This window comes from Hydractinia symbiolongicarpus, chromosome 1 (assembly GCF_029227915.1).
Source record: "Hydractinia symbiolongicarpus strain clone_291-10 chromosome 1, HSymV2.1, whole genome shotgun sequence".
Lineage (NCBI taxonomy): Eukaryota > Metazoa > Cnidaria > Hydrozoa > Anthoathecata > Hydractiniidae > Hydractinia > Hydractinia symbiolongicarpus.
The window spans coordinates 15,825,615-15,852,438 of NC_079875.1; the positions used below are offsets into that span (position 1 = coordinate 15,825,615).

A 26,824-nucleotide genomic window follows, 5' to 3' on the forward strand; every position below is an offset into this window, starting at 1 on the left:
GTGGGGTATTTTTCACGTTCAATTTTTCAATCAAATTTTTTTGTTGGGACCTAGTTGGATTCGTGATTTAGCACAACTTGAGAAAGCGGATCTGACAGTACAGTGGAAGATCCTGTAAAGAAATTTCATTTGATGATAAATCCAATCAAAGCACTTATTTTATCTTCTAAAAACTTTTTAATGTTTAAGCCTCGTGTAAATGTGAAACGTACTTACGTAGCCAGACTTTGTTTTGTAGCTTAGGTGCTAGTTTTAGCTATATAGCTAGCTAAGTGAAAGATTCGCTGTACGTACAAATTTAGCCACTATTTCTGTGAGAACTGTTCTGTTGAACCTGCCTAGAGCCGTATTATAAAAGCTGGATTGACTCATTTGTGGCTCACCACATGCTCGGCTTGATTAAATTAATCAGCTTAGCAGAATAGTAACTACAGATCACTATTAGAAAATTTTTGACATTATATGAAGCGAGTCAACCCTCTTAAGGCAAGCCCATTTTCCAACTCAGGATGAGTTGATTCAGTGGTTTGAATCGAGTCATTTAATATTACTTTGTCGAGCCATTGCCAAGTTGAAAAAGCAAAACCATGCGCTTTACAAGCTAAAACAAAAGAGAAAAATCATTTTAATATTTTACATGCGTCAGTATTTTCTGTATCGAGTGATTTCGTTGAAGCAAAAGCCAAAAAAGGGGAAGCCGTGGATTTCAAATAGCAAAGCCTTGGTAAATTACTCATGGACAATTTTTGTTTTTATTTTGCTGGTTTGTTTGCTCCTTGGATCTGTCATTTCTTCAAAAGAAATAAGTACATTTTTTTCAACTGGAGAGCAGTAGCTAGATCATGTCTTGGATTGACTTCCTCATCAAATATGATTTTTTTTAAAACAAGTCGATCTGCCAACTGAGCCAACACTTAGGCAACCTGTCTCGTTTAGTCAGTCTCTTAGTAATCATGCAAAAAGGTCAAATAAAAGAGAACCATAAGAACGTTAGCTAGCTACTGTCACGTCATAAGTTCTTTCCTCAGCTCCAGTTAGCAGGGTTAAAAAAAACAACGAGACCCCTTCCGTCATGTTAGCTGGCAGACCAGCTCCTTTAACCTGGCTGATGGGCCATGTGTGGCTCTTAAGGCTGGCTAGGTAAAGAATGATCAAATGCTAACAGTATATGTTGTTAAAACAGAGAGCCGAGTTATGTTTTTGGTAGATATATAGCCCTTTTATATCTGCTTTAAATTCAGTCATGACATAATCAAATGCGAGCATACTTAGATTCTTCGCCTCTCTGCCGCTATGTTTGTTTACATTTCAATGCTAAACCTTTCGCGAAAAAACATAGATCTCTAATAATACACCAATCAGAATCCATCACGTGACTAGGCGGTTCCAGAGCTACTTTCGAGGCTTATTTCACAAAGCTGTTGGGTTGAGAATGCATTTAAAGCTCTAATTTGAGCTATGGAAGGCGTACAAGCTACCGCTCAAACTAGGCGACCGATCAAGATAACAATCCCATTCTAACGCTGGACGCCAAATTTTGCCTCAGTGAATAATGTTTTGTACGAACTAATACTCACTGACTTTTTTTACCGACTAAGTATTTAGTTTATTTAGTTTTTCTTCTGAGAATTTTTTTCGTTGAGTATATTAAAATGCCTCAAACACAAGAGGATACAAAGGTTGTGTATTACCACAGAAATCACCGCAATGTGTACGTAAAAAGTGACTAAATTTTGTGCAACTGACTATAATACTTTGGACGGCTAAAAGTTCAAACGGTCTTCTTTTCAATCAACTAATTTCAATTAAATTTATGTTTTCATAACCGTTTCCGTTCCTGTCAATAAAGTGGGTTCAAATGAAATTATTTTTTTCACAAACAAAAGTTTTTGGGCAACTATGCACAGAACAGCTAATCTCGTTCCCAGGACATTGTCTCTCATAGACGCTGCGTTTATTGATAGGTCTGCATAAAGAGACAACAGGTCCTGGGATCGAGGTTGTTTATCTAGCTATGGGTGTTACAGTTTTGTGTTTTTTCTTTTCGCAGCAATTGTTTAAAAACACACAAAAAATGTTCCGTGTATGGGCAGCAGTAAATCGTAAGCAGACAGCTCAATTCAACAGCTGGATTTGTAACCAGGTAGACGAATTCACACTCGGGCAACTGAATTCGTCACCGGGCAGCTAAATATGTAACTAGACTGCTAACTTCGTATTCGGGAAGCTCAATTTATGCCCGGGAAGCTCAATTTGTAACCGGAAGGCAGAACTCGTAACCTCGTAGCTAAATTTGCACGTTCTGAAAACGTGATCGTTGTAGCGTCTTTGTTTAGATTAGAGAAATTTACTCTTAAATTCATTTCGTTGCCGTATGTTTTGAAATTATTTGAGCACCAGTGTGAGACGATATGATATAATACTAAATAATTAGGATTTATTGAAAAAGATTATTAAATTTTTAACTGATCTAACCCACCAACATTTATTTAATTATACTGAGCATAAAATTATGCATTGGCGAATAAACCCACTACAAACGGGGGTAAAAAACGAAAAGCTAGATAATCCTTAATCGAAGCAGAAAAGGTTTTTTACGACCGACTTTTTAAAAGTCACGCAAGAATGGCCTTATACTTTGGTTCATATAATTCACCTTCTTTGTGAAAATACATTGTTATTTTAAGCATAATTTATTTCCTTTAATAAAGAGATATATCCCCCCGTCTTAAGGTGTTAAAAAAACTTCTTTTTATAATCGTGCTCAACGGTGCGTTACGACGCGAAACTGTGAAAGTTTCATTTAAACACCATCTTTAAACTGACATAAACTGTACAAATTTAAATTTAACCCTCCATAAACACAACATCTCCTAAATTTTATATTCCAACACTTTAAAAAATAAAATTAAACCCGACAGAGGGAGGTTTATTAAAGAGTTCTTGCAGTATACAGCGTGGTTTATTAATTTTAAAAAAGTTAACATTGAATGGCCATTGAGTTACTAAGCAATTAACCTAATTAAAACGCACCTGTCTTTAATTCAGAGCTTCGAATTCATCATACGGCTGTGTTCGATCGAATTTCTACAAGTCGCACGTGAAATCGAAATGGTGCAGAAACATATTAACGAAATTATAATTTAACAACAAGTATATGTATTAAAAATGTCGCAAGAGTGAGATGTTGTCTTATTGGTAATAACTATCTAACTAATCAAGGCTTACCAAAGAAGAAATTTTCAACGCCATAGCAGAGTGACGATTTTCGAAAAGTATCAAGCAAAATGCTCCTGTGGATTTAATGTTGAAAAACGTTTTAAGGAACAAAAACTTACCTTCTGTATTTTATGCTCTTTCAGGGCTTTACTGTGCATAACTTAGTGAAATTGGGAGTCATTTAAAAGTTTTAAAAAGATGGGAGATGAAGATCCACAATATGATTCGTATGAAGGTATAATGTTCTATTATTTCTTTACGGTTTTACATTGTCATGCAACTTTCTTAATCCTTTCTTGCTTCATAATCAAGTAAGTAGAAAAATTTCTAACGCGTGTTGTTGTTTGTATTCAATCCTATATTTAGTTTAAAGCATCCTATATTTGTTTGTTTATATTTTAGAATCAGAAAGTCTTGGTCCGGCCATACTCTATCCAATTATCGCCTCGGTTTTCTCAGCTTTCTGTATAATTTCAATTGCTGCATTTTTGTTATCAAGCCGAAAGTGCTGTAAACAGAGAAGATACGACGATCCGGAGTCTGCATTATTAAAAGAAAGACTACTAAAGGAACAAAAGCGAATGTCAGGATACAAATTTAAATTCCCATTTGGAGAACGTCCCTTATTTTCATCTGTTATGCAGCAAGAACAGAATGACATTGCTGAAGAAGTGAAAGAGAGCTATAAGTCAATTTCAACAAATGTTAACAAGCCAATCATATGTTGTCCGAATAAAAAAACTTCGTACGTCTACAATCCTAAGGAGTTAGGATCAAGTTCAAAACATTCTCTTAAAGAAACACATTGTATGAGCAATCAAAAGACTCCTCGTCATATCAGTATAGAGAAGGATTCGAATGTTAAACGTTTAAATTCGCCATACAAATGCACCGAAAATGAGTTCATAGACAGTTTAGAAAAGAAATTGTCGCGTAGCAATAAAAAACAAAAAACGAGGTCTTCGGAAAAGAAGGCAAAAAAGAAATTTTTTACTGAATCAGAAATTGAAAATACTGAAGACTTGAAATCATTGTTTTTCAACAAATGGATCAGACACACAGATTCGGGCAAGCCACCTGATTTAAATAGTGAATTACACTCGTATCATTTTAAGCATGATTCTAGTTGCGATGATGTTGAATCTGTGTTGACGTCGATATCAAGAATGGATTCATGCCGAATGCAGAAATTGAGAGATTCAAAATTTTACCAAAAACTAATTTCACAAATGGATACAATTAGTGCAGTAGATTCTCCTTTCGAGGAAGACAACATGGAACCTGAAATTATAAACGAAATTATTGTTACTAAAACAGGAAAACATCAAACTAATCAGAATTTAAGTCATGACGAGATCATGCAAGTTGCAATTGCCGATGGAAACGTTGCTGAAGAATGTAATCCCAATGACAAAATTTGGATTAGTTCAAAGAATTATGAAACGCAGAATGTGGAAAGTGTTTACACTTCAACAAATCTTGAAAATAAAGATAATATTCCAACAGCAAAGGAACTTACAGATCGAAAAATCATTCAGCATATAATAAAATCAAATAGGAATGCCACACATACTAGAGGAAATCTTGATGAACGAAGTGGTAGTCTTTTTAAGATTGTCAGGCCATATATTTCTGATGGGTCGTTAAGTGAATCTAAACAAACACCAAGTGACCTATTCAAATCAACACGAGATGATAATGAACTTCAGGAAAGTGATATTACCAAATCTCAAATAATACAGAAAATGATACAAGTGAAAAATCGCAAGAAATCATACCTCGAAGTAACACATTCTGATTCTGAAATCGAATCTTCTACGAAATCAAAATTTGCGCCTCATCCTACTTTGATGAGGCCAAAAAGTTTAGACTTAAAAAGAAAGAACACGGACCTTAAAATCGAAGTTCATTTCGACAGTGCGAATTCGAAAAAGCTGCCAAAGAAAAGTGCGAATGTCTCCATCGACGAATACTCAAGTTCTTGTTCATCCAGATCTTCTTCTGTAACTACATGGCAAGAGATTGATGAGAATATGAAGAATGAACAAGACAAATCACACACTCACAACAAGTCTTTATACAAAACAACAGAACAAGAGAACTCGTTTTGGAGTCACACAGGCATCTCATCATCACATTTTTCGACACTTTCAACAGTTACTTCAATAGGAGACCGTTCCAACACAGAAAGGCAACGTTATCGTACACCAAAAAGTGGCAGACACACAGATAATAGAAAAGCTTCCGGAGATTACTCCAGGTCCGGATCACATCGTTCAAGACACCGGTCTAGCCCGTATGGCAGCTACAGTGGATCACATCTCAACTCGTCTTTTACTTCTGATGAATCAACGCATAGTAAAAGCGCAAGACATTCTTTTAATTCATACCTGTCATCAAATGTGACTCCTAAACGAAACAAAAAGAAAAGTAATACAGAAGTGAGCGGCATATTTTGGAAACCTCAGCAAACAAGTTCAGGTTACTCATAGTATTCACATTCCTGATGAGTGAAATCATGTAGTTAAGTTGGGCTATCCTTCTGGAATAACCATCACGCATGTCATCATATACCAGGTATACATCTGTAAATTAAATACACACAGAACATATAAACACATCTAAAATTGTTGAACATATCCAGTTGGAAGTAAAGATTGTATTAATATATATTCTATGAATATAAAACAAATGATATGAATTACTAATTTTCCTTTCTCATATCTACTATGCCATGGTATAGTAACGCAATTTAACTTAACATTGGCAGAATTTATTTCTGTAAGACAATTATGGTCCCCTATTTCGATCTGTTTCCAAGTAAGAATTAAGGTTAGTCTTGGACGGGTTTAATGATTCCAGTTAATATTCAGTATAATCTGCTATAACGTAAGCCATTTCTTTCTGAGTTCATTGCTAACTACAATTCGAAGTCATTGCGATCTGTATTTGGCCACAAGCTGAATCACCCAAACAAATATTTTTTCCTGTTCTTTTTCGGCCTTAATTATTCGTATTCTGGCCAGTAAAACATAGTAAAATGAAAAATAGAGCTCCTGGCTGAGTTTCAAAGAAATTTTCTCGGACGATCCTTGACAAATTATATTGGATCAAGGCGGCACATTTAAAAGGCTGTTTCTACAAGTATTTCTGTTGCAGATAACAATTTAAACTCGCCGAAGGTCACTCGACTGCGTATACTTAGGATTTTAAGTTATTTGATTAGATCCAAGCTCCTAAAATGTGTTACTTTGTTGCTGGCGTCAACAATTGCTGGCGTCAACAATATGACAATTTTCCGGGATTTTTGCGCGCTGTCTTGGATTATTCCATAACTTTTTTGCATGTTGATCGATCGATCGATCACTCCGACTAGAGTCGATCGATCGATCACTCCGACTAAAGTACTATGAACGCTGCTCACCTACCTGCGCATCTAAAAAAGCAGCGCTTTAAGCAGAAGTTTAACGAGCTGTTGCTTTTTTACAACTTTGTAAAAAAACCGAAAACGTGCCTGTACATTACCGTGGAAATCTACTTAGCAATCTCGACTAAACTCTCTATCTCTAAAAAAAAATCTCACAATGGGTCGAAAATAAGGAGAGGTTATTGTAATCTACGACACTCAAAACGAATTAGACAAACTACACAATGTTACAATTTCCCTCTCGCTATCTATTCTCAAGCACTCTCAAGGCTCGAATGACAAAAAAACAACAAACATTATATCAAATACTATTTTTGTTTTGACACGTGGCTTCTTTTATATTTATTTACACACGTGATTCCATCGCAGTTAGTAAAACGAAGGAAAATCTGAATAAAAACGCCATTGTTCAAGAATAAGACTCTGCGTTTCCTAATGAAATGACACATTGATAAGACGCTTAAGAATTGTAATTAATATTTGATTAAAGAGCTTCTCTGTAATCTTTTTTTCTTCAACTAACGTTTGAAAGATCATTCGGGAAATCCGGCATGGAATGTCATATTAGTGGTTTGACATGAATGCATGAAATACAAATCAAGGATCTTAGGTCTTAATGTGGTTTTAAATCGACAAAATCAACCATTGAGACTTTATAGCAGGAGGCATTGTTAAAAATTTGTTATTCTGCCAAATGGTTTTTTTAACTGTTTTGTCTCGCCACATTATTTGTAATAGAAAATCTATTTGCAACTACTTAAAAGTCATACAAAAGATATTTTTAAAACAACACAAGAGATATTGAAGCCATTTAAAGCCATCAGCTCATCTGCTTTTGTTTTGAAACAGAACAGTTGGGATTGATCAGTAGATTAAGGAACCTACAAAGCGATTCAACTTTACTGTTTAATTACGCGAAGGTTTAATGAGAGAAAGGTATTTTTATTTATCTGTTGGTGTTATTCATACTGATAATCCATAGAGTGAAAGCTTGGTGATTGGACAACACTGTTTTGGTAAGAGTGTTCAGTGAAGGCAAGTTACACATCGTTCTCATTACACTATTAGCATATCTAGCCCTCTTTTAAGTCATACAACTTATGCTAACATCTGACTATAGATGACTAACTGCGGAATAGCCTTACTAGCTTAGCATTCGAGAATCAGTATCTCAATTTCCTGGTTTGTTTCTTATTCAAGGCGTTTGGCTAGTTCGGCGATTTCTTAGTTTCGACAGAAGCTTTTAACACTTCAGGAATGCCCTTGCGGTTCCACCTGGCAACGATAGGCAGGGTAAAGCCTTTGAGATTAGCAAGCCCAACCACATAAACACATACCATGCTACTACTGTTATCACATAAATTATTGGACTAAGATGATAATAAGTCGAACCGGAATGTGACCCTTTTCACAGGTTATTAAAATAGTATTTTACTGTGTTAACTGTTTGACGTTTCAAACAAAGATTGGCATCTGCGATAAAATTCTAACGGTCAGAACCAATTATCTCTTTTTATATAATACTGTCTCCCAAACAACAAACATTTATTGTTTATTACAATTTTTTTTCTATTCTCCTGATTAACTGTCATGATTACCTATATTAAAATCTATTAATCCCCAATTGGAAATTAGAAGTTTGCACAAAAGCTGCTGTATATGCAAAAGAAAAGATAGCTGCAACTGAGTCATTGCTTAGTTTTTAAAGGCTAGTTTCTAAGCGCTTTATTGGTACTAAGATCTGCAATCTTCTAGAACGTGTGTATTGCAATAAAAGACTGTGATATAAATATATATCTATCTAGTTACGGTAAGTTGTGAGTAGCTATATTTTATTCCTTACCAGCTAGTCTTATGTATCTTTGAACCAGACCTAGCGTATGTTTGCTCTCTATACGTTAACATCTATCTATGGTGATAAATTGTTAACTGGTATTCTAGTAGCCCATGTACTAACCGTTGCAAAACCTATATATTCCTTAACCAAATTTTCTGGTACATGTTCCAAATTTTTACGTGATGTGTACGATACGTAGCTATTTGATTTGAATTTAGCACGTAGGGGATTTTATTGTGTCTAATCATAAAAGGTTGTATATTCTATGGACATTTAAAAAGTTTTAAATTTCCATAGAATATCTGATCATATTTTCAGTTACTATTTTCGAACATGTCCGCCATTGACCGTGTTGAATCTTTATAAATCTTTTTTCTGGCGTGTACAAAAAATATGTCCGATATATAGCTGTTGCCGGCTGACTATATGTTTTTTTATGAGAGAAGCTTGCTCGTCATATGGCCAGCAGTCACCTTAAGAGAATGTTCACAAGATTAAATGCGATATTTAAAAAATTCTTTGTTCTCTGAATTTAAAATTGCCACAACATTTTTGTATGATCCAGGGGTAGTTTAGAGCTTCGATTAACACATTGGTACGTCATTCAATTTTGTTCGTAATCAATTCTGTTATCTATGGTATTTGATGCATTCATAAAAGGATGATGATAAGTGAAACTTCAAATCAGTTATTTTTCTTAATATTATATTTTGCGTCATAAATAAGTTCGTATTTGGCATACGTCCCTTGATAATGAGTCAAAAATCCATTTAAGTCAAATTTTTCATAAAGTAAACAAAATCTTTGGCATAAGAAAAACATGATCAGGAAAAACATTTTTATACAGAATAACAAAACATGCAAAGACAGATCGAGATGGTGTAGTGTGGTGGTAAAGCGTTCGTAATCATAAAATGCAATTCTCAACTTTAAATTCTCAGATGAACTTTATATGTGGTGTCGTCAGTTCACTTAGTCCACCTACTGACAGTTAATTGGTTGGTGTGGTAGGTTAAAGCTTGGAGGAAGAAAGATATTTTTCTTCCTTCAAGGTTAAAGCAACGCCATACCAAATTTTGGCGGTGAATGTAACTTAGTTGTAGAAGGAAGGAAAGGATTGTCAACCATCAGGGTAGGATCCTTAGAGACGGTAAAACAGTACAATTCACCAAGAAGGTTTTATCTTATGGTTTAGACAATAAATATTTTTGGCGAGTATTTTAATTTTAGACTTATCACACAACGTTCAGATTTTGAGAAACAGTGGCAGAACTTTTAGGGCTTACTTATGGGAAGCATTTTTATTATAGGAATCCGTCAAGTCATGGTTTGGAAAGCGCTAATCAGTGTTATCTACATCCTCATCTCTCCATGCTGCAGCGCTTATCAAAGCAAGTTGTTTAAAGATGTAGCCCAAGGTAATACGTTTGTTAACACTCATTGAGTATGATGTCAAGCGCAATTTGCCATTTCTATCGATGGAGATTTACAGCTATCAAATGATGCAGTGTGTCACCGTTTCACTTTTCACTTCCATTTTTACTGCTCCTTTTTACATTAACTATTAACCCCTTTAGTGATTAGAAATTTAAAAAAATATATAATATTAACAATAATAATAAATAAGTAAAGACAAAATAATAAGAAATAAAAAATAAGAAAAAGTTCTTTTGGAGTTTAAGTCGCCTTTTCTCATCAGCAGGATATTTGTAGGCAAAAATGCTGGAAATCCTCTCTACTCCTCTTTTGTTTGGTGTGCACAATGCCCCTTCCTTTCCTCACGTGGAAACACAGCAGAAGCATTATCACTTTTGCAGAGCAAAAACTTGCATTAGATATCTTCTTTATATGTCGAATTATCTCCTCTTGTAGATCTTGTATATCTAAACGGTCAGCTTTCTGAACCATATTTTTACGTTAATATTTAGATTTCAAGCATTAATTAAGCTTATGACAAACGTTCTAACAAAATGATATCCCGATATTATTAGTGACCTTTTCATGTTGCATTTTAGCTGAATTTGCAGCCACGTTAAAAGAGTATAGTATTGCTATTCCAATTTTCTCCTTATCGAAACTTGTCGGCTACGAGGAATTATCATGGCAGACCATAAATAATCTTCAACCAGAGAAATTTTTCATCAAATTAAAGATAAAAGAAACTTCTTCAGAGATAGAACTAAGAAAAAATGACGGATTACTTCGGCATGATTTTATGATGAAAGATATAAATAAAAACAACGAAGAAGAGCGTTCAGTAGAAAGTTTTGAAAAGAAAATGGCTTGCTATTACTATGGATACGTACGGCATTATTCGACGTCAAAAGTGGCGTTAAGTATTTGTGACGGAATCGTAAGTGACGTTTAAATTTATTTAGTGTTTATTCTGGAAATAAGCGCAAAAATATTTTATTATTATTCACTTTAATTATTTACTTTAAGTCTATTAAAGCTGCAGCTTCCTTTACTTTCGCGCTTAATAGGTATTCTCGTCCCCAAACATCTTTAAGATAAACCTTAAAACTACTTTCAAGGTTTTAATTACACTAAAGATAGTAGCGTTTCCTGTTTTTTTATTAGTTGTGAAAAGGGTTTTTTTCTTTATAAACGCAAGTTTAATTGCCTCGACATCGAAGCTGCTGAATTACAGGCATCGCAACCAGAACAAAAATTCTGATACGCGTACCTAGATACTAAACGCTAAGACCTGCGACAAAGAATAAAAAGCGGACACTGCTATCACTTGTTCAACGAAACAGGCCTGTCATGGTTGAATTATTCCAAGGAATTTAATGAAGCTCTATTTAAGTTAAAAGAAGTTTAGGACCATCCTATTTGTGTTTTATTCTTATTGGTTCAAATTAAAAAAAATTCTATCTTTCCACTAGTTAATAAGATTTCCTTTCGTTTAGAAAGGTTTTATTAGTTTTGAAGGCCGTGATTATCTGATGGAACCAATGAAACAACTTGGTTCAAACTTTCTTCACTTGGTTTACGAAGCACAAGCTGAGCGCAACAGTACCCATAATCCTTTAAAGGGAAATGCATTGCACTGCTCAGCAGGACATCATCTTGAAGGTATGAAAGGGATCATTCATAACCTAAGAGTGACAAAACTAATTAGTGAGCTTATTATACTGAGAATGGAACCGCTTTTCGTCCTTAAAAAAATAATTTATGTAGATAAACATGCTGGTATCACAGCACTAGATGTACATTCCAACATAATCATCATATTTTCAAGAGATTGATATCAAAGAATAAGGATTGATGATATCTTTAATTTTTATTCTGTTTAAAGCACTGGTAATTATCTATATAAGATACAAGTTGACAAGGGATGTTTGTGTGAGATTTTAGCTTATCTAATAAACCCCAACTAAAAAGAAAACGTGTTTATATTCAAAGCGGACCAGCCCTGCCCTGCCGAGATATTGATTAAGTTTAGTGGACCAGCCCCATCTGCCGAGATTTAATCAAAACATATGAGCCAGCAAGTTTATATATATAGAGCTCCATAGAATGACACGCCGTTGAACATCAAACGGCCCTATCAACATATTTTCCAAGATTGTTTGGTAACAAACTTGGGAGAGTTCTCTTGACTTCTTTTCTAATGAGTAACTTTAGATTAGTAGGCGAATGTTAATTTCACGTTCCTAAAAATCCGTTTTGTGGAATAGAAACAATATTGGAGTGACGATTTTCAATTTTTTTGTCTCATTTTTTTGTTCTCGTTTATCTCGGTTTTTTAAGAACAATCTAGGGACTCAACTCACCTAACTGCCACGCCCTGTGGTCATTTAAACCGAGATATCGGGTGGGCGAACTTGTTACTTTTGTAGGTGCTTTAAACTGAACCCACTTTTGACTCCCACACTTACATGGACTTTCTTACAGGCCAATTGCATGTACCCAAAGTAAAACTCAAGCCGGCGTGAATTTTTATTTGGTTTTAAGGGGGTATACGTTCGAGGCGAAGTGAAACTTCACACCGCCGTGAGTTCAGTTCGGTCAAGATTGAAGTGAAATCTCTACTGGCGTTAAAATTTGAATGTATCCACAATTCTGTTAACTTCTGGTAATATTTTTAGTAGGAGAATACATTCCCCTTCGGCATAGGCGAAATAAAATTCACTTCGAAAAATTCACCACTATAATTTATTTTGGCAAAACTTTTCACTTCGGCCTAAAATCTCACATTGTCGCAAGGTACGTTTAACCAACCGCTAATAGTGTTAGCCAAAAATCATTCTTTAAAAAACCCTCAAACTAATTTACAATTTGCCACTGAACTTTAGATTCAAATTACTTCAAGTTGAAAAGAACAATAATAACCTTTCTTTAGATGCCAGCACTCTCGCAAGCATAACACCACCTCTACGTCCATCGGTACAGAATATCTCCCGTAAACTTACCAGAAGAAACATCGAGGAACAGAAACCTACTATTACTAAGAATAAACTTCCAGTAGCTACCATTGAAGTTTTTGTGGTGGTTGATAAAGAAATGGCTACGTTTCACGGCAACCAATCAGTGCGCGATTACGTATTGACAATGATGAATATGGTAAGCTGATTGGTTGATTCCTGGAAATGTGAAAGAGGAAAGCAAAATTGCGAGAATTTCTTACCTTTTTATGAATTTACATTTATTGCTAGTATTTGAAATTATATCGTCCTTGCTTCCATATTATTATGTGGTGTGTGGCCTTGTGGTTAGGAAGTTCGCTTCGTAATCACAAGGTCCGTGACTTGGTCCACAGCGTGGGCATATTTAGCAAGTGTCTTTACCACAGCTACAGGTCAACCCATGCCATGTGAGGAAAATTGGCTAGGCAATGCCAATTTAGAACACATGATCCACATTGATAACAGTGTTTCCAATACTGAAGTGGCTATCCTGTATAAATATTAGGATTAATTAATGATCCTGGACACGGAGACTGTTTACGTTGACTTTATCAAGATTAAAAAATAATAACAAAGAGAAATTGATTATTGAAACAAGTATCAACTGTTCATGCACGGGCTTTCTGGCTAAATTTTGCTTTTTACAACCAGTCTCAGTAACTTCACAGTAATTTTACATCAACTCACTTAATAGGAAAGTATTTTAACCATACGTATTCAGCGTTTAGTCGCTAAAAGCATATTAATTTTCCGCATAGTCCAGCATTTTCATTGTTTCTACGTTAACTAGGATTTCCCGCGGCACAACTTTCAAAAGAGCTTACTGAGAGTTCGTCTGCTTGGCTACTCTATTGTTCTCTCTTTTATGTAGGTTTCAGATATGTACAAAGATAAAAGTTTAGGCGTGTTGATAAATATTGTTGTCACCAAAATATTGATAATAAAAGATGAGTTGGTGAGTAGTTCTTTGCTGAGTACTTTAGAAACACTCCTATTTATTTTTTTTGTCCCCTAAAAATAAAGAAGTTCTGTATATGCGCGTGCATCTTTGTAGATTCCAAAAGCAGAAAAATTTATGATGTATTTATAGATACTTATGGAACGCAAGACCCGAAAAGGCAATAGAATTGATTCATTCAGCCGCGCTGCTTCTTTTTTAAGAGAATTTGTTACTAATTTTTCCATAAATTTCATTTTTTTGGCTGGATCTTATTAATTACGATATATTTAGGTTGTCTGTTTTTTTTATATTTTTTACCTACAAGAATGTGCAAAGTCAAAAAATTGCGTTGCACAGAAACCGTCTATACAGTCGAGGTGAAAAAGGCTTTTGGGAAACTGTAAAACTCACTTTCCATAAATAAAGTTAAAACCAAGTCCTTATTTAAGCAGTCCCTTTGAAATCACACGCAAATATGTCTAACAAACGTATTAACTTTGGTTAAAATAATTCTAAAAGAAACAGAAGATGTAGCGTTAGCATGTCTATTTAGAAAAATCTAAAAATCACACACAATGGTGACAAGACTTTGTTTAGCTTTTGTGAATGGCAATTTTCCAGAAGTTTATCCAGTGGAGACAAGCAATCATCATACGACATAGCTCTTCTCCTTACACGGTATTTTTTACTTATGCTCTTTGATACTTACTCATAACACCTTAACATGGCAGAGTGATGAGCAAAGGAGGAGGGAGGGGATTGATCAAATCATTCAAGCATAGAGACGATTTCAGCAAAAAATTAACATTTGCTAAATTTTTTATTTGAAGAAAATTATTATGTTTACAAATTCGCGGCTCTTAATCGAACCTCTCGCTAAACCTGTTCCAAAAGGATAAGTCCTGTAAAGGAAAACTCACTGATTTAATATGCAGTCAAAACCAATCGAAAACTTATTGCAGCGTTATGGATGGTAAACTTTATGGATGGCGTGTTTGCAAACTAGTAATAAAGAAAATACTATTTTTCAGGAAAGATGTATGTGCACATTCAGATAAACCGTGTGGAACCATAGGATTGGCATACATTGGAGGCACATGTACAACAAATCGGAAATGTGCTGTCGTTGAAGATATTGGTCTGAGTACAGCTTATACAATTGCGCACGAGATTGGACACAAGTAAGATTATATTCTAAACTTAAATGAAATACGCGTGTTTTTATTAGAAATACACTTTTTGTGTTCAACACGGATGTTTTAAAGGAATTTTAAGATGATCGAGAGCCCTGTACATTATCAATTCGCTTTTTCCTTTTTTTCAGTACTTCATGCAGCACGTAGTGCAGTGGGTTTGTCGGCAAATCTCAGCTCTGGGAACGGCAGATTAAACCCCGCTCGCTGTTTATGCTTAACGTCGCCCTTCTTCTAGTTAACTTATTACACCAACCTCGTCCTCAGAGCTCTCTAACACTCAAGATATTTTGACGACACGGCTCCTTAATGGCCTTGGAATGAAAACCAGCCTTAAGGGTTGATGGCGAGGCATGTGCAAAACCGAAACGAAGGTTTTGAAGAAATTTAGCTGTTCTTTCAGCATTTTTACACTCATTACCTTAAAATAAAAAATATAAAAATATCTTAAGGTCCCCTTAAAATATAATAGGCGTATAAAAGCTTTCGGGGCGAGGTTGGATTATACTCGACCGAACCTTCGATAGGTTCGATCATGGGTGAACTATCTTCCATAACAATGCTAAAGTTTCGTTGACACTATAAGAGAAATCGTTTAAGTAATTTAGCTAGTTCTTAATGTTGACAGGGCACAGACGAGGCTAATGCTTTACCAAACACGATCTCTATATATAGAAAAGATAAATAAAACAAGTGACAGAATGTTTTAGTTCTAGTTGGGTCTAAGTTTACCTCACCTATTTCTATATCAGTTTAGGCATGACACATGATGGTCTTGACAATAATTGCAGAGTGCAGTCAGCTGGCTATCCTCATATGATGGCAGCGCAGTGGCCGCAAAGTAATCATGTGCCGCTAAAATGGTCTTATTGCAGCAAGAAAAAACTGGGTGAATTTTTAGGGTGAGAATAAATTTTCTTATTTGAAACGATTGAATATGAAACTAGAGCTTAATCAACATGGGAATTTTTTTTTTCAGTATGGGATAAAAATGTGCATAATGTAAATGTTAACTTGATCACATGCTTTCCCTCCAAAAGTGACATTATCTAAAAAAGCACATTGGAAAAAAATTCTGATAACGTCATTCAGTATAATATGACGCCGCCATATATTTCCGATCTTGAAGAAAGGCTAGAATATTGGAACATAAACTCTAAATTAAAAAAGTCTTACAAAAGATTTAGATGCTTAAAATTGGTAAATTAACGCATAAGAAAGGAAGACTTTGGAACTGTTGATAAGGATATTTAAAGAAAAAAAGTCATACCAAATAGTTTTAACTCTCTCGAAGCTAACTAAAATGATAAAAAGCTACTAAATTTCACGGTACTAGGAAGTTACTAAAGAAAATTATAAAAGGGTCTTTCCAGAAAGGCTTTTAAGGCCTATTCGAGCCAGGGGTGCACCCCTGGCTCGAATAGGCCTTAAAAAAACTAAAATGTGTTTGAAATTTACTTGTAGCTGCTTTGCTGGCGGTTTGCTGCTTCTCTTTCTAATTTTTTTTTTACAAAAGCAACTAAAAAAAAACGTTGCAAGTGGAGAAAAGTGAATTAACTAAGACAAAATGATTCTTCAATCTAGATCCTATAAAAGCTATTGTATTCGGGACAAATCACTTGTCGAAGATGCGAACCTATCGAAATTGTCTGGAACAATTCCTGGAACATTATACAATGCAGATAGACAGTGTCAACAACAATATGGTGTGATAGCTAAGCATTGCAGAAAATTCAAGGTTCGGGGATATGGATTATTTTGGTCTTGTTGTGATATACACATATTTCTTTTATAAGTCACCCAGCGTTATGAGTCAAACTAACAAAGTTGCCCTAATCACCTCCACAGTCGGCTCACAATAACTTCTTAGGGTTAGTTTGTTAGGAAAAGTGCTTTGCCTGTTTTAGAAAAAGTTTTCCCCGGTCACCAAGATTCAAGATGCTGATTATGTGTTGACCGAAAAGGGAGTATTTTAAGAAACCGACCTTTAAAGGGTTAAATTTAAAAAAACAAACAAAACCAATTCATCAGCAGTTGTTTTTCATTAACCTACATACTGCAAAAAAGTAATCAATCAAACCCATAACATTTTACGAAGACACAACATTTTATGACCAATTTTAATGGAAAAAAGCTATAACTTAAGGATTGATTTTTAAACTCAGTCTGAACTACAAAACACGCTTATTAAGCACTATGTGTAGACGAAAGATAAAAATGCATAAAATTTCTTGGCCTAAATTTGACATAGACGTATTGTCTTAAAAATAAACTTCAAAAACGATTTAGAAAAGATAAAAATTATCAGTTTTGTAGGGCAATGCAATCCCTTCTTCTTAAAAGTCACCAATAGCAAATTCGTTGTGATTTTTTTCCATACATTAACTTCGTTTTCTACACAGACGCTACCTTTGGACCCTTCTTCTTACTTTAATTATTTATAGTCTATCTCGTCAGGGTTTTACTTCATCAACACAGCTTATTTTCAAAGGTCGGCCCAATTGAAAGTTTCTTAAAAAATCTCGTGAATTTTGTTATATGCCTTTAAACAGGCTGTTTATTAAAAAAAATACGTGTATATATGGTTTTGCTGAAACGTTTTAGTAATGCCACGATGCCTTACAAATGATCACTTCAGCGTAGCTATTTTTTTACAACAGCTACAGGAAGCAAAAATAGACAGGTATAGCGTAAGATCTGGAAAAAAAATAATAAGTATTGAGAAAAGTCGGTTTTCTATCTTTTTGCGCTCTTTATTTTTAACACAATTTTTTTTTGCAATTTTAAAAAAAGTTAAAGAAAGTCCAAAAAAAATTAAAAAAGAGATTTGTTTCATAATGCATCATTTGCGCTTTAGACAACAGGACTACCAACAAACCTCTGCAAACAGCTTTGGTGTGAAATTGAAGGTGAAGATGAATGTGTTTCAAAACTCGATCCTGCAGCCAAGGGAACAGAATGTGATGAGGGAAAAGTAAGGACGAACGAACTCTATTTCCATCTCTTTTGAATATCTGCAAAGTTGAGTTTCCTTTTTGAAATGATATCGATTTTTACAGTGGTGTATGTATGGAAAATGCGTTAACAACACAAACATGCCAGATTCAATCAATGGTGGATGGAGTGATTGGAAAAATTGGACTACTTGTAGTCGCTCCTGTGGTGTTGGAGTGTCTTACATGGAGCGGACGTGTAACAATCCTTTGTAAGTGACTGACTATTATAATAATTCATCCTAATATGTTTTGCTTTGTTCTTGCATGCTCTTGCAAAATCTCCTAATTTCACTTTGTTTTTTCTCTTTCTGTAGCACATTCCCTAAAGACGAATTTTATTGCACTGACTTTGTACATGTTTTTATGTAAATTTAACTTAAGACGTTCTAACAAGGAAGAGAACTAATAATTTTGTATTTTGCATTTTATTTTTATATTTTGTTATAACACTACAACATATATATTCTTCTCTGTATCCTTACGTTAATCTAAAAAAAAAGATATGTTAAGAAAAATCAATCAGCTTAATTAATAGTAAAACATGTTTCAAAAACAATGCATTTTCTGCCTTTGAACATCTAATGTGAATAGTGATGAAATGGCTGTAAAGTTAATCAAGTACTTTTTCTCATGCGTTAAGTTTTTTACTGCTCTGACATAAAGCTCTACTCATTCACGCCTCATCAAGTGAGTGCTCAACCATTTAAATTTTCCTTTTTAGTCCTTCAAATGGTGGCCGTTATTGCATTGGTGATAGTCGAAATTATGTTACCTGCAATACTCAGCCGTGTCCTAAACATTCAGTTGATATTCGTCTTCTCCAATGTCAACAGTACAGTAACAAGACGATGAAGTACATTAGTGTACACAGTGCCACTCAACAATGCGCACTACATTGTCGACCTGCCAATCATTCAATACATTTTTCTATCAAGTTCCAACAGAAAGTGATTGACGGCACACCCTGTCGTCATGACCTTTCTGACATCTGCATTGATGGTCGATGTCAAAAATTAGGCTGTGATTTGAAATTAAATTCTAAGCTTCATAAGGATGTATGCGGTGTTTGCGGAGGGGATGGTGATACATGCAAGCTGGTCGAAGGGGAATTTACCCAGCCATTAGGAAGAGGTATTTTCTAGCTTATTTACTCGCTGATTTGGTGAACAAGTAAGAAGGTTTTGCACTGCAGTTAATGCATGTGCTATTTTTAGGATATGTAAATGCAGTTGATATACCAAGAGGCGCAAGGAATGTACTCGTCAAAGAGGTTAAACCATGTGCAAGTTTTCTAGGTAGGACGAATAGGATTAAAATTTTATTATTCTTTAATACGTCTGTCTAAAAGAGTCATATTTACTCCAAATACGAAGCTTTAAAGAGCCATCATGGAACGTACCATGTGAATGGAAATTGGACGATTGAATTGCCCGGTCGTTATGATATGAATGGAACAGTGGTGTATTACAGAAGAAGAGGAACACAAGAGTTCTTTTTTACAAAGGGTCCTACAAAAGAAGATATGCAATTCATGGTAAGAGATCTTGGTGATCACAATATTACTTTTCTTTTTTAAAAACAGAAACGTGTCCGCATTAGGCAATATCGCAAGTCCTCTAAAATCAATTAAATAACCCTTCATAGTTGACTATCAAAGCAGATGCTCAGTCTCTTTCATTCGATTTTCTAAATTTTGTAAAAAATCGTTTGCGTGAAATGCTGTTTGCGTACCCGTTCCATGCCTAAACAATAGTTCTCTATTCCACATTAAAGAAGCTTTTCTTAATATAAATCTTTTACCAAAGAATTTCCTTTCGTCATTAGGTGTTGTTTCAAGATTTCAATTTCGGCGTCAAATACAGTTACATATTACCACTTAATAATACAAAAGAAAAGACAGATTCAGAAAGAGAGAAGCACAAGGGTTCATTTGGATGGATGCAAGGGCGTTGGCAAAAATGCTCAGTTGTTTGCGGAGGGGGTAAGGTGTTTCAATGTTTATAGTTCTTGTCGCCACAACAGTGTGAGAAGCAAGACAATGAATTTTTGTGTCGTACGTCTGTGTTGAAAGTCGATTATAAGGAACAGCTTTCGAATTACAAGATAATTTCAATATAATATGAGAAAATTTTTTGTCGACCACTATGAACGGACAATGTTACACTGCTATAGAGGTGCAAATAAATATGTTCAGCTCAAGTAACTTTACCAGCCAGATTATTTGTTAGATTTGGAAACCACACATGTGCAAAAAAATCAAATACTGAATGTATCTTCTTGCTTCTGAAACTTTCCGGAATAACAGTAGTAGTATTTTAGGTATCATGAGACGTGGGAAACCAAAATGTCTACACATGCACCAAAGAAATATAAGCATTGTCAATGATACCCACTGCTCTGGAGCTAAGGTGCCACCTTCACCAGAGAGAACTTGCAATGAGCATACATGCCCTAAAGTGTAAGTGGCTTGAGGTATTTTTATTTACATTGATGGATACAGACCTGATTAAGAGGCGCAATATGCTAAAAAATCGATTCTGCAGAAAAAAATTCTGCTTCAAAAGATATTTATAGATGTAAAATTCTCTTACTCCGTAATTCGTTTTCAATTAGTTGGTTTGTGACACCTTGGAGCGAATGCAGTAGTACCTGCGGATTAGGACTGAAGAAGAGAAATATTACATGTAAAGAAAGAAAGCCGAATGGATACTGGAAAAATCGACGAAACAAAGATTGCCACTTATCACTAAAACCTGTCTCCATCAACACGTGTGTCGAAAAGGCGTGTTACTTAAGCTGGCGAACTAGTGCATGGTCAAAGGTGGACTTTTTTAACATTTTATATTAAACTAATAGCCTTAAGAATGTCGCTATAGCGCAAAAAGGTCAAGAGCTTTTTTCGTTAGCGCGTTTACACATAAAAAACTATACTCTTTTTAAAGTGCGCACGCCTTAGCAAGAAATCTCGTTGTTTGTACTTGAGCACAAAATCCAATCAAATGGGAATGACCCTTAACAGCCGTATTTAGAAACTTTTAACATTAAAATGTTTTTCATTTGTTTTTTACAGTGCCATGCACCTTGCAAGAAGATTGGAATGAAATACAGAAGCGTCTCATGTCCAATCACAGGAGCTTGTTTACATTCTGCGAAACCTGCCATGATGAGAAGATGCAAGTCTTCAAAATGTGACTACCGGTGGGTTGCAGGACCATGGAATCAAGTATAATCAATAATATCTTTTTAACTATACTTACAATCCTTGGACAAAATACCTTAACATATAGAAGACGATAAAGCTTTGTTTCTTCGAAAATGTTTTTGAACAAAGCTTCTACCCCTATTATAGTCAATGAAGATCTGAAATTAGTAGATTTTTTGACTTTGCAACATTGATCTGAAATTAAATAAGGAACCTATATTTTGCTAAGGGAGTTTGTTTCACAATTAATGTCTGCGATCGTCAATGCGTATTATTAAAACAATCCTTTAATGCTTCCTTTCCATATAGTGCTCAAAACCATGCGGCCAAGGTTTTCAAAGAAGAACAGTCAAATGTAGGGAAGTTAGCTCTTTCATAAAAGTAAAAGGAAGATGTCTCAAGAAGAGACCGCACCATAAAAGAACATGTTATATAAAAAAATGTGATGATGTAGTTCCAACCAAAAGCAATATAGGAAAATCAATGAAAAAGCAGCTAAAGGAAGTTTCGTACAGATTGTATTCACGTATACCACGTGCACCAAGAAGAAAGCGAAAACAAATGAAAAATTCACTATCTATGGTAATTGGTGCTTTGAAAGAAAAAACAGGTATGTAGTTGTAAAATGATTAAATCTACACTATTGGCTATAATTTTCAGCTTCTAATTTATCCAACGTTATCCAACCTTACTTTTGGCTTTCTTGTTCACCTAAGATTAGAAGCTTTAAAGGTAAAATGTGATAAACAGCGGCAGATTTGGGAGGTTTTTTGGGTGTTGCAAAATATCTTTAAAGAAGGGATTAGGCAAAACTGGGGATTTTGATGCGGGCAGCTTATTGGAAAGCAACGCTTTTTAACGCCCTGCAGCAGTTAGAATGGTTTAAAATTAACTCTTAAATGCTGATGGAGATACAACTTTATTCTTTATCCGCCCCTGAAAACCACGTACTAAATACTATTCTTGTCTATCTTAGCTCTGTTACGGAATGAAAGAGACTGCAAAAGAGACAGTATCACACCACGTGTGTGCAAAATGAAGATAATGTTATCAAAGCTTTCAAATCAAAAACCATTTTGTGATTATATACACAATAGCATCAGATGTTGCGCGACTTGTAGAAAACGAAAAGCCACATGGTAACTCACGAAATTTGGAACCTCTTAAATCTCATGTAAAAGTCGCAGAGTTTCAGGAAGATCAGCCGAGCTAACTATTTTTGAGTAAAATAGTACGAAGAAAAGAACTTGTGTTTTCATGTAGTAGAAAGCACAAAATGTACCGGACAGTAACATAAAAGGGCAACAACAAAGGTTGAAAGATTGCATGAAAAAAGATAAGATGAAAAATTGAATTTTTAGAAACTAAAATCAAATAGGATTAAGAAACGTTTTTTTTAACAATAGCTTTGAAGAAATATGCGACTTCCAGCCTTTTAAGGGCCTAAAAAGTTCAGTGGAAACAGAGTTAAAGTATATTTATTTAGCAAGAATTTTGAAAAATAAGATGTTATTTTTTATCTCTATATTCTTTTCTCTTGATTGCGATTTCGCGATAACATTCATGTGCAAAATAAGTTGGAACTAGATGGCTCCACAAGTAGGAAGGTATTGAAATGATGTTCCCAACATTTTGCAAGCCAATGAAAAGCTCAAATGACGCATGCAACGCAACACATTCTGTTTAAAGGGGCTACAAATGGCTGTTGGTTTTCGTCTTTAACGACTTCACGAAAGTCAAGCTAATGGCGGTGGAAAAGTGTTTGATAACTGAGGACAAAGGCAACACTTTAAATCATCTTAAATATTATATTGAGCATCTAAATATAACAAATGGGGTCCCTATGTATGTTGTATATCCATGATTTGTTCGATATAAGTACTTATTTTTAACTCAAACTTTTTGATAAAATAAACCTTTAACCTTTTTAACTAGCTAGCTATATCGTTCGAAATTTTGCATAAACAAAAAGTTTTTTGTACATAAATCCAACCTAGGCAACAACAATGACTTTAAAATCTAAAGATTTTAAATACCTTCTTAAAGGTAGTCCCATAGCATATTTTAACAAATACAGCTCCTTTTGTTGTCTCTATTCCATCGTCAAAAACAAACTTTCGGTTTACTGATATTAATATGTTTTGCAGATTTCTTTTTCCGCCAAAAAGAATATCGAAGGAAAATTTTTAAAAAAAAAAAATAAAAAAGTAGCAAATTCGTCATAAAAAATTAATCTCCATGATTAGAGGTTGTATATACGTCTATGTGGTTCTAAAGTTTTTATAAATTCTTGTACCTTTTTAGTGGTCGATTTATTACACGCCATTCTTCGGAAATTGCGGGGATTAAGCTTATTGAATCGTTTCGTAACAAAAATGCATGTGCATAAAACATTAAAAACAATTCTTCTGATTAAAATAAATCAAATAAGGTATAAATAAAATATGTTCCACATTTGGGATTAAATACCTTATTCGATCGGGAGACTGTGTAAAGCATGACACCAACTTTAAATTTGTGCAGGTGAGTGCTAAATAAGGTATCAGTCACAAATATTGACATATTTTCATGATGACTTGATATCCAAACCTATGCAACTCCTCCGATTGCGTAACCATTTTTTCTTACTTCAACATCTGGAACAACGGAAACACCACAAAAACAGAATTTTGTGGAATCTGTTAGCCATGAGACCCATCGGAAATCGGAATAGTAGGGTACGAAATATTACACTGAATCGCAAACGACTTTTTTGCGGTCAGACTACTGAATGAGCTTTTTGAACGGTTTCTTCTATTGTTTATTGGCTATTCTATTATTGACTCACGTGATCAATATAAGGAAATCCTTTCTTTTTTAATTTTTGAACGAGAATGGTCTTACTCACCTGATCATACTTATTATTAAGGAGGGTAGATGTGGATGCGTTGGATGTATGCCTTTTGATATTTGGAAGTAACTCCATTGATGGTTGAAAGTAACTCAATTGATGGTTGAAAGTAACTCAATTTACAGTTGGAAGTAATTCAATTAATGGTTGGAAGTAACCCAATTGATGGTTGGAAGTGACTCAATTGAGGGTTGGAAATAATTCAACTGATAGTTGGAAGTAACCCGATTAATGGTTGAATGTAACTCATTGATGGTTGGAAGTAACACAATTGAGGAATGGAAGTGACTTATATGCCTGGAAGTAACTCAATTGTTGATTGGAAATAATCTTGATGGTTGGAAGTAACTCCATTGATGGTTGGAAGTAATCTAATTAATGGTTGGTACTCAATTAATGGTTGGAAGTAACCCAAATGATGGTTGGAAGTAACTCCATTGATGGTTGAAAGTAACTCAATTAATGGTTGGAAGTGACTCAACTGATAGTTTAAAGTGAACCAAATAATGGTTGGAAGTGACTCAATCCGCCCTGGTGCAAATACGGTTAAGCCCAGGGCGTCCTAAGCAACTGTAAATATGGTTGCCAACTCCAACAAAGAAGCCTTTATTTATTTTACGAAATATTGAGAAGAGCGTCAAAATTTACATTTTTTATTAAGCGATCGGTATTGTCGGCAGCGATTTTGAACTAAGCACCCCTGGTGCTAAATCGAAAATATGCGTTTGCCACACATTAATTGAAAATCACGTGACAATTACCACAACAGTGGCATGTGGTAATTGTCACGTGATTTTTGATGGTTATTCTTAAAGGCAGTAATTAAAAAAGTCTCCAGTTGATACACAGTAAAAAAATGTACAAGTCCTAACCCAATCAATAGTTAGCAACTTCTTCAAAACGTGCCAGCGTCACAGAAAATGTAGAAGAAAAAGAAAGCAAACCTTTTTCATTATTTTAACACAACTTTTTTTATTCTCAATAGCTCTCTGCTTGTGGCAATTTTTTGCAGGAACTTTAATGATCAGAGCACTTGCTCCTGTCACTCTCATAAAATATAAAGTTTACAAAACAACTGTATTCTTTTCCAATAGTTTTTAGTGTAAAACTTCTGTGGTCTAATGGTAAGATTCTTACAGAGAATATATGTAAGAGATCCAGGTTCAATTCCTGGCAGGAGTTTATAGGATAGAATCACGTACTTTTTTTATATGACTCTTTCCACATTACATCAAGTCCAAGTATACCAATTCAAAGACAAAGGTGAAGTCTCTCTTTAGGCAGCATTGATTTATAAAGAGTAAAACTAACTATAAGTAGGATTCGGGTGTCTCAGAAAAAGTTCAAAAATATTAAGTCCTCACTTCTAAGAAACTTTTGGGGTGAGTGTTAAAACCGCTTAGGTTTCTTGTTACAACCTAAGTAGGAGTCAATTTTTATTGCTTCAGGCAACTTTGCCTTCTGCTTTTCACCAGTATACAGCATGGTTACATTATCACAGGACGTTTAGTAGAGGGAAAAGAGTTGTCATAATACGTGAGAGATTTACTGACCCAAATTTAAAAGAAAAGTACGTTGGATTTAAGGATTAGATTAGGAATTTGTAATTATAAGAGTGAGAAAATAGAATTTTTTACAAAAATATATACAGTACGTAAACTCTTACTTGCATTAGTTCTTGAATCGCTTAGTTTAAGCATGTTTTTCTAAAATTCCTTTCTAAAATTGCTTATTCGGACGTTCATAAAAGCAATGTTTAAAGGATTTCTCAACATATCCGGAAGTTCGGATACCGTACTTGAAGACCGTTGCATCTGTTTCTTTTCGCTTTACAACAATTCTCATGAAATCATCAACAAACTTAAATGTATTTGGCGCTTTTTTACTTCTTCTGCTATTTAAAACCTTTTGACAGACGAGATACGAGAAATTTCCATTGTTTTTCTCCCTTTCTTGCCGATCCTTTGAGCTCGTGTGTGATCACTAACTGTTTTCGATTGACATACAAATTGTGGTCAAGAACCGCTAATAAGACTCTGGCATTCATCACATTGAATCGGATTCCTGTCTTTTGGATACATATACGAGTTCAGCAATTAATAAAGACTTCGAGGGCCACCATGATATGATTTTGTTATGTGTCTATATATTTGAAATTCTTGTATCATTAACAACTTTCTCAATAGCATTTGTTTCTTAATTCAATTTTTTTGCCTCCATTTCAATTTTGTTTACAGTATTTTGGGTACTTTTGGTTTACTTTTTCGTAAACGAGTGTTTATTGACAGCCACGTAGGCTCCAGGGTTTCCGCACCTCATTGCAATATTTTGCACAGCAAAATAAATGGTTACCGCTCGGCTTGATCCACTCCTTAATGGTTTTACACTCCTAATAAGATAAGATAAGATATATTTATTTATTTAACGTCAATTTCTATGCATATATAAATATAAAATTTAGCCTCAATATTTTTGGAAAAATGCCTAGTGTAAAAAAAAGTTAGTGATTGGTCAGTTTTTTTTTTATCCATTTACCTGTTTGTCTATTTCGAATTGTGGCATCAGCAGATAAACTGAATGTATCCAATCGAGTTATTCCAGACAGTTTTTAAAACTTTGTAGCATTAACGGGGATAATCTTTTTCTTTTCTAATGGTATTTGTCGCGATAATCTTCTTGGTAATCAGAGATTATCATGTTTAGTATTT

At 34.7% G+C, this 26,824-nt stretch overlaps 2 protein-coding genes across 6 annotated transcripts; both read left to right on the forward strand.

The window, feature by feature from the left end:
• LOC130642526 (transcription initiation factor TFIID subunit 1-like) lies at positions 1-5,849 on the forward strand. Its single transcript, XM_057449529.1, has 2 exons — positions 1-3,454; positions 3,622-5,849. Exons 1-2 carry the CDS (start codon positions 3,418-3,420, stop codon positions 5,709-5,711), a joined length of 2,127 nt encoding a protein of 708 aa, XP_057305512.1. The 5' UTR covers positions 1-3,417; the 3' UTR covers positions 5,712-5,849.
• Positions 5,850-9,344: 3,495 nt separating this feature from the next.
• Positions 9,345-22,751, forward strand: LOC130642454 (A disintegrin and metalloproteinase with thrombospondin motifs 19-like). Of its 5 annotated transcripts, none has more exons than XM_057449524.1 (21): positions 9,355-9,694; positions 9,794-9,901; positions 10,499-10,836; positions 11,396-11,561; positions 12,832-13,052; positions 13,767-13,850; positions 14,389-14,513; positions 14,867-15,016; positions 15,781-15,930; positions 16,613-16,766; positions 17,886-18,002; positions 18,088-18,233; positions 18,746-19,155; positions 19,239-19,319; positions 19,398-19,558; positions 19,849-20,005; positions 20,344-20,482; positions 20,638-20,845; positions 21,095-21,247; positions 21,536-21,836; positions 22,203-22,751. In XM_057449524.1, exons 2-21 carry the CDS (start codon positions 9,808-9,810, stop codon positions 22,367-22,369), a joined length of 3,522 nt encoding a protein of 1,173 aa, XP_057305507.1. In that variant the 5' UTR covers positions 9,355-9,694; positions 9,794-9,807; the 3' UTR covers positions 22,370-22,751. The 5 variants fall into 5 exon arrangements, with proteins under 5 accessions (XP_057305509.1, XP_057305507.1, XP_057305508.1 ...); XM_057449525.1 differs by having other exon boundaries at positions 9,355-9,615; XM_057449523.1 differs by having other exon boundaries at positions 9,355-9,901.
• The last annotated feature ends 4,073 nt before the right edge of the window (positions 22,752-26,824 follow it).